We start from the raw sequence: 11,439 nt of genomic DNA, 5'->3' as shown, positions 1-11,439 counted from the left end.
ATTAAATTATAATAAGTACCGCTTTCTCACAAATTTCTTTTAAATGCATAAAAGGTATCTCATTAAAATAATATCTTTTATATATGAAATATTTTATTATACAATAAAAATTTTATTGTTTAATAATACTATTATACATATATATGACTGTACTAACAGTCATACATTCTAACATCCTTGCAAGAAATCGAACATAAGAAATGAAATTATTTTCTTCAATATCTATTTACAATAAAACATCAAATGAAAAATAAATTATGATTACTAATCGCGTTTACATAAGCAAATCTGCCAAATATTCCTCAAATTCTTTCTCTCTTGTCTTTTCCGCGTCTTCAGTTGGTTTTTCTTTCCAGATATTCGACTCATTCGTGTCAGTATTTTCACTGCTTTGTATTTCAGCCGATCTGGAATCTATCTCCGCTCTATTATCTGATTCTAGAGTACTGGATACAGTAGCCACATCGTTGCTACTTTCGGAATTTGTGTCTAAACGTTTCAAAGACTTTCCCCTTTTCACCTCCCGCTTTTGTGATCGATAATTGAGTTTTACCGAGCATTCTGGGCAAAGTCCTTAACATAAAAAGAAAAAAGAAATAATTAATTATGCGGAGCAGTCTCATACATATAATTGTTTTTGTCTTTAAACTGATTATAAAACATACTTAATTTTACTAGTGCATTCTTCTTTTCGCCGTGTTCCACATAGCCAAAATTAAGCTCCCAAGAACGCAAATTCTCTTTCTCCTTGCACGTTTTACTGCCACACTCAAACTGTCCTTTTCCAACTATTACTTCCTTCTCGGTTCTCCATCTCAAAGCAACCTACGCATATCAAACTAATAATGTAACTTACTCATAATTATTTTTATAATCAATTCACCATATAATCAATACGGAGATACAAATACGTAATAAAGACATTTCGTACCTTATTATGTTTGTAATATGTAAGATCACATATGCAGTACTCCTTGAACAATTTGTCATAGTATTTCTTAGCTAATTTTGCACCCCATGTGTCTGGAATGTCCTCTTGCTCCCAGAGAAACTTGTGGTTCTCTCTGATGACATCGTAATCAGTTTTGTCTCGGGACCTCGAAACGTCAAGTGCTGTTTATTACAAATTTTATCAAATTATAACTTTCATGCTACTAATTAATGATAAATCCATCGCGAGGAAATGACGTAAATTATGCGCCTCTTAAAAGTATAGTAGCTCTTCTAGCTTTTCGGTTTACATCATATTTTCTATATAGTATAACTATAAAATATAAGAATCTTAAAAAAGGTTACAATTCGGGAAGAAAGCATTCACGAATCCGATAATATTTTTACACTTTAATGTAAAATAATGCAACATAATATATAATATACAATTACAAAATAACCATGGATAAACTTTACTCAAATATTCTCGGGGATACTGCCAGGGCATTCAGCCGTTGAAGAAAACAAGAAAAACAAAGTAAAATTGTAGAAAGCGGAGTCGATCGAAACGAGGATCTCAACAAAGTGACAAGATATCACTTGTCGCTGTCCGATGATAACAAAATTAGCTTCCACCGAATATCCGCTAATGTAAAACCGAAAGATTCAACATACGTGTCTCGTGTGAACGACGATACAGATTTCCCGTAGACTGTCAGGTAGTCGTTCACGAGTTTCTTGTGCCTGTCGTAAGCCGACAAGTGCGCGTACGCCGGAAACATCGCCGTCTCGAATCTCCTCGCCTTCCACGCGACGTAAACTGGCTCCTCTGATCGCTCAGCTGATCGCAGTCCGCTGGTGCGTTCAGTGTGACCCTGACAAACCTGGACTGGACCAGAGACTCCAGAGAGAAACCTGAGAAAGTGCAACTCAACTACGTCGTATCGCTCGGTAACCGCACATGGTTTGCGTCCGTGCTAATGGTTCGTGTCCGAACTAGCCAGCTGGAGGGGATATTAGATATTATTCTGGCCGGCCCGGGAGTTGCATCTGATTGCATCTGTTGATCAACAATCAGTGAATCAGGGCCTCTCACGAAATAATGGCGTACTTCTTTACTTCTTTCTCTTATTCTTCTTTAGTAAGAAACGCCGATATTATAAAATAAAAAATAACATAGGATGATAACGTACATAGATAATACGTTGATATTTTTATATATGTTCAGAGTGTTCTAAAATGTCGAAATATTGCATTAAAATCGCATGTCCGTACGTATATAGGGGCTTAGCTAAAACGTAGGTAGGGAATAATTTGTAATTCTTTTCAGAAATTACATTTTCATTAAGCAAGAAAAGTCAAGAAACATTTCGACTATATTGCAACAACGTCGTATAAATTTAATGCAATATAGCTGAAATGGCTTCTTGATTTTTCTTCTTTATCGACGCGTCGTTTTGCGCGGTGCGCCTTGCGGGTCTACTGCACTTTCTGCGCCTAAAACAAAAGTGGGTGCCACAGCTGTTTTCTGATTATACAAACAATTTATCGTAATTTCGTCAAAGATATACGTGCATGAATGTTCACGAGTCGCCCGATAATTCTGAGATCCGGATAAAGATTGCAGACAGCTGCAACAGCATCCTGCAAAATTATCGTCTGAACTTTAGAATCATCCATATAGATGTAAACAATTGTTATGCTAACATTTGTTGATCGACATTGAATATGACGTGGTAAGTAACTAACTTCCAAAATGCGTCGATTCTTCAATATCTGTCTATCAGATCGCGAACTTACATGAGATATGTATATTGTACGAGCAGGAATCCTTTGAAGAAGAACTATTTGACCCAGAGGCCAACTTCTGCGTCGCCACTTTTGTCTTATACGGAAGATAAAGAATTGGACGTTGTTGTCCAAAAGCTCATCTAGTACGTACATTCGATAAAATTGTTCAGTATTAAAAAGTTTGTACAGTGCGACCTTTTGTACTTTTGTCAAGTGCAATTGCTTTCGACTGTTTCTCTCTGAACTAGATTTTTATGCATCACACTTGTTACTTAAAAAGATATTTGAATGTATTACAATATCGGTTTTCTTTCCAAGTGTTGAGAGCGCGATAAGAAAGTTGACCAAGGAGATGAAGAAATATATAGGAGCTCTGACGAATCTAGACAGAGCTGATCAACGATTAAGTACAAATCTCATCAATTGCGGGCTAGCACAGAATAATAATGAATGTAGAAAAATAGTGGAAGAGTACTATTCTGTTGCTACACAAGTAAGTTAACATGTTTATACCTAATGACGTTAACATTTCCCCTCGGGATACTATAATTCACGCTAATCACACTGTCTCGCTGTCAGGTGGGAAAGAACGTTCAGGAAATCAGCAGCTTGTGCCATAAGACATTTATCGAACCTCTAAAAAAGTTCAGAAATGAATTTATCACCATTGCTGCAGCGATAGCAAAGCGTGAGGAACTAGTAGCTACGTGGAAATACGTGTATAATCGTGTAAAAAAATTACAAGAGAAAAAGGACAGGACTGCGAGCCACATCGCGAAGCTGGAGAGAGAGCGACGAGCGGAGGAGGCAGCTGCTAAAGAGTTGAAGACTATACACGCTCAGTTACTCACGGAATTACCCACGTTTCTCGGGAAAAGATTGGAATACATCAATCCGAGCATTCACGCAGTGATCACGATACAATTAAATTATTACGGGCACGCGACACAGTTATACACGCAATTAATGCCTATTCAATGTTCTTCTGAATTCACATCGAGCATGATACCTGAGGAGGAACATCAGCGAATTATTAATACTGAATTAAATAGACTGAGAGCGTTAACTATAGTAAAGGACCATTGAACAAGTACAACACGTTCCTCTAAAAATTTCTAAAACTAACATACATAGAACATATATGTTTTTTTTTATAAAATTATTTTCACAAAAATGTGTTTTTATTCGTTAAAGTTATTGGTTCGAAATAATTAATCAGAGGAGTAGAAATTATAAGAATGTTTATTTCTGTGGGATGATTAAATAACAAAGTAAAGATGTTCATTGCTTGGCAGTATGTACATCGTCTAATCTTTTGCGTTTGCGAAAATGTGCCGCTTTAAGATGGAATCATTCCTCGGTTTCTTTTAATCTGGGCACCTATGCGCCGATTGTGATTGCCTTGTGAAGCTTTGTTTATATTTTTCTTCCTATTATTAGTCGAGCCGTTCTTGTCTTGCTTTTGACCTGTTGGCTTGCCTTAAAAAAAATAAAAAATTACAATTTAAAATCTGAATATAACTCAATGAATGCAAGTTTTATTGAATCGTCAAATGTTACCAAAGCTTTTCAATCGGTAACATGTGAACAAGTAAACAGATCAATAATCAAACAAAAGATGAACGCGATTAAAGTGATTATTTGTTAAGCACCTAGTTAAAAGTATTAAATATACTATATAATTAATGTTATATCAGATACCATTCCGAAATGTAATAGATCACTATTTCATTGCACATAATATGTAAATACAAATAATATATTTCTATAAGTTGAAACAGCGATTTTGTACATTTGTCGAATAAAAATTAAAGTATTTTATTTTGTATCTGTTATCGTATGTTTTAATAGCTTAATAAAACTCTGTAAATGGTTTTAAAGAAATTTAATAAATTTGCAATTTACCGTTTACATCGTGAGCATTTCTGCCATCTCTTACGGATTGTCTTCGCTGTTCAGCTTTAGCGCGCAATTCCGCTGGATTTTGTATGAAATGGTCGTTATTCTGTACAGGTTTCTCTTCTTCATTCTCATCGTCATCCTCCGAGCTAGCATTATTTTTATCGCGTGTTTGAAATATCTGCGTAACAAATTTGTTGCATAGAAAACAAAATTCACGTAAAATTATAAATTAAAGCTAAAGAATATTTAAACTAACCCTCGGAGTGGTGAAAGGCCTAACGTCTATTTCTGTGGAATCGTCCGGTGCGCTACCACGAATGTCATGACTATCATATGTGTCGTCATATTCATCATCGTATTCATCGACGACAAGGCTGTACTTTTCATAAATATTCCACGATTTCTTAATTTCAGACTTGTCATTCAGCATTTCATTAGCATTTCTGTATCTACCTTTCCTAGAAAAAAAAGGTATATTTAATTATAACAGGACTGTTAAAAAACATGTAATTTTGTACAAATTCAATGACTTACTTTTTCCTTGTCTCCGACTCTGCAAAGTTCTCTGTCAAAATTTCGAATTCAGTGTTGTAAGAAATATCTAATTCTTGAAAATTGCTGGCCAGATTTACAACAGCAGGTGCCGCAGCAGCCGACGTTTCCTAAAATAATACATAATGCAGATTAATTTTCGCTATTTTGGCTTGTCATATAGCACAAAAATTATTTTATCACTTACCATTGGATCCGGTGGTATATATGGTATTGTCTTATCAAATTCTTTCAAATTACGTGGTAAATCATCCTCCAAAACTGCATTTATCACAGATTCAACGTTATAATTATAATGCTTTAAACATAGCTGAAAGTTTTAGATTGCACAAATTTATAAAAATGCTATTTAATATATCCTTTATTTGGAAAATTTAATGTTTTGCTTTTCGTCCATTACTTCTATTTATAAATTAATAAACTTAATATATATACAAATATCTTACCTGTATGAAACCTTCACCATAGTCAAAATTGCACAAAACTTCTTTTACTTCCGAGATGAGAGCCATTATGTTGAAAGGATCTTCTGAAGCAAAGTCCGTCTTATTGTTTACGCAATTCACATCGTTGGAATGTTTTTTTTGTTGATTGCTTTGAACACCGCTAGATCCAGCAACAGCCATCTATAATGTAGTACATAATGACAGAAAGTTTTTAAATAACCTATGCATATATTTGCAAGATTGTTACTTACATTAGTATTATTGAGAGATGCACTAGCTGACGTCTTAGTATCTCCAATTGATGCATGCAATGATTGTAATATATACTCGCATTTTATTGTATCACTGATCATTGAATACGTAAAGGAAATTAAAATTTAAAAATTTCTCTTTGTATAATTACAATATTGTAATTTCTTTAAAAAAAAGGATACACTTCAGGACAAAGTTTGGTCATATTTTTTAGATCAATATCAATCGGGTAAAACTGATGATAATCTATAATGAATTCTTTTTCAGATATAGCATTTATTAGTAAATTTAAATATTCATCTATGCAATTTCTTATCTCGTCTTCCGTTATTGTGTTTCTGCAGATGTAACGTTAGTAAATAAATCTTTTAATCAGGATGATCCATATAAATTACTTTTATAAAGTGGTTCTCTTTCATACTTACAGCTTTTCCTGAATATTTAATATAGGTTCATAGATAATAATTCGATAAACGTTTAACATTTCCACTCTGGTTACATCGAGACGATGCTTCAATTCAATGTACTTTGGCATACTTTCCTCGTTATATGCTAACTTATCTAACTTTTTATACATCTCAGGTATTGTACTTCCATATAATGAAACTATCCTAGCAAACAGAAACAATATAGTGGCACCAATATAAAAATATCGCATAATAATATATTGCAAGTTTGAACAAAGTGTATAGGTGTACAAATAAGAGAACTTAGATTTAGTAAAAACTGTTAAGTATTAAACAAATTGGTTTAATACTCAACAGTTGAGCATCAATGTGTTGCCGAAGTATTATAAAATCTGTTACATTAATTAAATGCCAATAGTAAAAGAGTGTTTATTCACTTGTTTATGAAGTCATCTGTGTGAAATGTGGCAGTTACTGGAGAATAGCTTCTTAATAACGCAGTAAGAGTTGATGATACATCTAGAACATAGAGTATCAAATCCTCTAAATTATACAACGTCATCTCAATGGAGCTTCCTCTCTCTGAAAGTGCTACTGCTTCAGTCGCATCACTTGGATAATCCTCGAATCTCCGTTCAACATTTTCGAGAGCCTACGGTAGCAAGAATGATTAATTAACTCAACTGAAACCAAAATTATAGCAATTTCCTTATAATCTGCAAGTTTCTACTTAATTTTTGATCATACAATGATTGATAATCACATTTTTAAGCAAATTTAACTCTGAACAATTAGTTATATTTATTAAATTCATATTTATAACGGATGTTTCTTACATGAATACAGCCAACGATCAAAATATGATACAAAAAGTTATAACAGTATAACATTACCTTTATAAGGCACGGCACAGACTTCTGAAGGTCGTCATTGTACATTGGCTGTAGACTAAATACACTATGTATAATTTTTTCCACTACTTTGGCATTTTCTCTACCGTACAGTTGACACAGATCAAATATAATTGGTATTGTAAATATATAATTGTCGTATAACAAATTCCCAAGGAACGGACGGCTCATATATTCCCCCGGACTCTTCTTATTCGTGCAGAGACGTGCAAAGATGATAAGTACGTTATGATGAAGATTTTCCAATGCCTCGAGCATCTTCGGTTCGGCAGGAAAATTTTCTAACGTGTAGAACGGCGGGGCCTCTTGTAAAAAAGATACCAATGTATCCATAATCGAGGCATTGTACACAATGTTGGACCAGAATCTAAATAAAGGAAAACTGCTTGTAGTGTAACTGTTACACGCTGTTAACAGTGTCAAAGCTATCAAGAGACGTGTTGTACCGATAAAACGGAAGGTCCAGTAACCAATTTAGATCCTCAATGATGTAATTCACAACCTCCAGCCAGCGATCCTTAGCACCCACAATTTCTGACCCATCTTCATCGTATATCTCCGGCACTTCGTAACGTAGGAAGTAACGCTCGTCCGCCCATTTGGCATTCTAAAATTCAATATTCGTCAATACACAGGAACCTGAATATCAAACATCTGGCTCATTTACACACAGTCGTTGGTGTCAGAGTGAAACAGGAGCCATGAATTCTGACGGACACGAATCTTTACAATGCCACGTTACAGAAATTAACGTACCAACGCATTTATCACAACAACCACCCCGTCATTCTTGATATTCAGCTGCAGTTCCTCAAGAGGCACGCAATCCGGATTCTGCTTAACAGAAAAAAAAAAAACATTCGATTTGTCTCCTCCCAAAAAAAAGAACACAGATTACAAGTACACGAGAAGTGTCAATTACCTCGTAAAACTTCATGATTTTACGGGTTGCATTGTCTGTCGCAAGAACTTCGTGTGTTGCCGATTGTCAGCTCGACGGAAGAATGGGGAACCGGACTGGGACAGAAATCTTGACTCTCGACGGGGAAAACGTGGGCGTGACAAAAGCAGACGACGGGCAAGCCCAGAGCAAAACGTTTCACACTGGAGTGGACCGTCGAGTAGCGTGTGCCGTAGCGTATTACTCGAAAAATTCACGGCACAGAAACTATACGGAAAGCCGGGTAATCCCGGCCTGCATAAATCACGGTTATCTGTGAATACGTGACACAGATGCACACGCATGTATTGTACTTCCTGAAAGCTCGAAACACGCGATCGTTTATTGTCGTTTATCAGAGAGAAACCTGAGAGAGGCCATCCCGGTCTTTTTCGTGTGTTGCTGTGTTGCATTTTCCGACGCGCCGCCTGAGAAAGTGCAACTCAACTACGTCGTATCGCTCGGTAACCGCACATGGTTTGCGTCCGTGCTAATGGTTCGTGTCTGAACTAGCCAGCTGGAGGGGATATTATTCTGGCCGCGGCGGCCGCGCGCTCGGCCGGCCCGGGAGTTGCATCTGATTGCACCTGTTGATGATATTTTTACCTTATTTTATATTATATATTTTTTTACCTTATTTTATATTATATTTTTTAAATATAGATAAATCGCGCAAAAATATCTGTTCCGCGTAAACAGCCACCGTCGCCTCGATATCCCTCACGTACTGACTGTTACTACGTTTATGCGAGCGTTACTTCTGTAGTAACTTACGATACGTCCGTCGCGTAAACGGGATTTTGTAGTAACTTACGATACGTTACTCCGCGTAAACGAATGATATATCGTAAGTTACTACAGAAGTAACGCTCGCGTAAACGTAGTATGAGGGAGTTACGTAATCGCCAGGCTAATGATCACTACGTGTTCGCGATATATGTATATAACACTCGCGTTTCGAGAGACAGCTACGTCGACCAGACACCACCGAGACAGAACGCAGAACGTAGAATACAGCCAGTTAAACCTGTGAAAGTTAACGAAAGATTCGGCATACGTTGTCTTTTATTGTTCGTTGAAAGTTTTCGGTATTTTTGAACCGGCCGCGGCCGCGCGCGTAGGCCGTGACGTCATGCGCCGCTCCGCGCCGCCGGCGCGGCGGATCGATACGGTGACGGTGATGTAGTAGGCAGTGTAGGCACCTGCGCAGTCCGTACTAGCGGCGTGACCGTTGAACTCGAAAGCTCCGTACCTCGAAGATCGGCGCGTTTTCAACGTTGTTTCTGGCGATGAGCGGACTTGTCACTTGTTTCCGTCAACGCTCGGAGTAGTGTTACCTGCGTGAGTGACTCAGTTATCATTCTTCCGAGGAATCTCGCACCGGTAGGAAGTGTTTGTGCTTCGCGCGCGCTCGTCACCGACGTCACCGTGCTTCGTGCTGTTTTCGGAACGCGCTCGTTTCGGTGATTGGCATTCCTGCTTCCTCGTTTCGCGGGCCGCGGGAATACGCGCTACGCGATCGAGTACCGCGCGCCGTGTGCCGTGTGTGCCGTGTGCCGTGTGTGTAAAACAATTTACGAGTGTATGAGGTGTTTATCGGAATGAACGTGTCGCGCGACGCGCTCACTCGAGACGTCGAGGCGGAGGTATGTATGAACGACTTGCTTTGCAGTTTCGCGCTGTGATATTCGCGAGTGACAGTCGCTCCTCCCGCCATGTCTGGATTCGCGAAGAACGCTGACGTGCCGGACGTGTCGTGTGATTTAGCTCCGATTCTCCGTAGGGAAAAAGGGCTGAGAGATATTGATCGTGTCAAGTGATTCCGGTGATTCGATCGGTGATAACGGAACGCCGCGATACATCGCCCGTTCGTGAATGCTTCATAATCTCGATTTACGAGTTTGGTAACGTATTGTGCGTGCGATATTTAATTTCAACAGCGTATCTCTGATTGACGAAGTGCGTGTCTTTATTAACCGTCCGCTCGACTTGCGTAGTATCGCGCCAAGTTGCCAACATCTCGGAACATTTCGTCGCCCATTATTACGTCGCCCATTAACAACGTAACGCCGGTAACGCGGTGATGAACGCGGAACGACGCGGAGCACGCGGCGTCGCGACTCCTTCAAATTTGCATGAAAAATTCATGTTACCCGCTTTTATATTACAGAGAAAAGTACTTTTCCTTCCCACGGGTACGACCTTGGCGAGGTGGGAAGGCTCCAGTACCCAGTACGAGGATTTTACCCAAGCAAAACTCTTGTTCTGCTTGGATAAAAATTCAAAGACGGGGAAGCTAACGTACCCTCGTCCGCCGATTTAATTGAATGAACGAACCGCAGCCGGTTCGTCGCGTTTGCTTCGGGAGTGCCGTTCAAGTAATCGGACTAAAGGACTTTTCTAAACGGGAGTGCCGTACAGTATCGCGTGAGAAAGACTTTTAATGAAATTAGTCCGCGCGCGATTGTAGTTTATTATCCGCGAGTGTTTCTCGCGAGTGTCCTGTGCGGTGAGACGATGAAGCCTAAGTATCCCCTGAGAGGAGGAGGAGGCCTGGGAGAGGCATCGGGCACCGGCGGAGCAACCTTGGGGTGAGTATCATCTCTTTATATCTGCGTAAAATTAAAATAGTTTTTTTTTATTTATTCGAATTGTTTTATCTCGATAAATTAAAAATAATTAGAGAAAAAGATTATCTAAAATTTTACTCTTATAAAGATCGTTTTCGGTGAACACAGATGATTGTGTTGCTAAATATTTTATTGAAAAACAAATTAGTTGCGCGTAAAAATTATATTTTGAAAAATGTTGATTATTTTGAACGCTTCTTTAATTTGAATCTTATGTTTGTATGTTACAGTATCATCGTAGCTACGTGGCTGAACAACTCAGCCCGTTGCACATCGGCGTGGTGAGTCAGAATTTTTTTATTGAAATGACAAATCTACGATTAGTCAGATATAGAGCCATTGTATCTCGGAACATATCGACGCTTATATATATAAATTAATTAAGTCAGGGTTTTAGGAAGTCGCGTCCGCGTCGCGTATACGTCTTCCCCGGGAACGCCGCCGGGTGGAAGATCCGTCATGCCACGCGCCACGTCAAATCGTACGTGGGGACATGCGATTTCAATGCAATATTGCGACATTTTAGAATACTCTGAACATATTAATTTCCGCAAATTTGGAGATATCTATCTATTTCTAATTTTATTATATTTTTCAGTCTTTTCTACCCCTATTTCATATATAATTCTTTTAAATTCGGTTGATTAGACTTAGCTTTATATGCGATCAAAATTATGG

General features: G+C 38.1%; 3 protein-coding genes and 1 long non-coding RNA gene across 5 annotated transcripts; 1 reads left to right on the top strand and 3 right to left on the bottom strand.

Annotated features, from left to right (window-relative positions):
* Positions 1-137: 137 nt before the first annotated feature.
* Positions 138-1,815, bottom strand: LOC112462649 (protein FRA10AC1 homolog). The gene is made up of 4 exons (XM_025028537.1): positions 1,606-1,815; positions 932-1,097; positions 666-825; positions 138-573 (listed from the first exon to the last, which is right to left on the bottom strand). The coding sequence occupies exons 1-4, from the start codon at positions 1,710-1,712 to the stop codon at positions 275-277; spliced, it is 732 nt and encodes a 243-aa protein (XP_024884305.1). The 5' UTR covers positions 1,713-1,815; the 3' UTR covers positions 138-274.
* Positions 1,816-1,992: 177 nt separating this feature from the next.
* On the top strand, positions 1,993-3,862 carry LOC112462653 (bridging integrator 3-like). 2 transcript variants are annotated; one of them, XM_025028546.1, is made up of 5 exons: positions 2,010-2,071; positions 2,261-2,666; positions 2,757-2,864; positions 3,040-3,214; positions 3,301-3,862. In XM_025028546.1, the coding sequence occupies exons 2-5, from the start codon at positions 2,659-2,661 to the stop codon at positions 3,805-3,807; spliced, it is 798 nt and encodes a 265-aa protein (XP_024884314.1). In that variant the 5' UTR covers positions 2,010-2,071; positions 2,261-2,658; the 3' UTR covers positions 3,808-3,862. The 2 variants fall into 2 exon arrangements, with proteins under 2 accessions (XP_024884313.1, XP_024884314.1); XM_025028545.1 differs by having other exon boundaries at positions 1,993-2,666.
* Positions 3,863-3,945: 83 nt separating this feature from the next.
* On the bottom strand, positions 3,946-8,520 carry LOC112462652 (activating signal cointegrator 1 complex subunit 2). The gene is made up of 14 exons (XM_025028544.1): positions 8,114-8,520; positions 7,948-8,025; positions 7,638-7,798; positions 7,174-7,558; positions 6,718-6,932; positions 6,299-6,484; positions 6,056-6,211; positions 5,873-5,966; positions 5,622-5,801; positions 5,363-5,485; positions 5,158-5,285; positions 4,880-5,081; positions 4,627-4,801; positions 3,946-4,200 (listed from the first exon to the last, which is right to left on the bottom strand). The coding sequence occupies exons 1-14, from the start codon at positions 8,126-8,128 to the stop codon at positions 4,061-4,063; spliced, it is 2,238 nt and encodes a 745-aa protein (XP_024884312.1). The 5' UTR covers positions 8,129-8,520; the 3' UTR covers positions 3,946-4,060.
* Positions 8,521-8,622: 102 nt separating this feature from the next.
* On the bottom strand, positions 8,623-9,643 carry LOC112462660. Its single transcript, XR_003041682.1, has 3 exons — positions 9,334-9,643; positions 9,030-9,158; positions 8,623-8,718 (listed from the first exon to the last, which is right to left on the bottom strand). It is a non-coding gene; the product is annotated as an uncharacterized LOC112462660 (long non-coding RNA).
* Positions 9,644-11,439: the final 1,796 nt, after the last annotated feature.

The sequence above is a fragment of the Temnothorax curvispinosus genome, unplaced genomic scaffold (genome assembly GCF_003070985.1).
Source record: "Temnothorax curvispinosus isolate PA1 unplaced genomic scaffold, ASM307098v1 QBEX01012644.1, whole genome shotgun sequence".
NCBI classification, from domain to species: domain Eukaryota; kingdom Metazoa; phylum Arthropoda; class Insecta; order Hymenoptera; family Formicidae; genus Temnothorax; species Temnothorax curvispinosus.
This window is presented reverse-complemented; position numbering and strand designations above follow the sequence as displayed.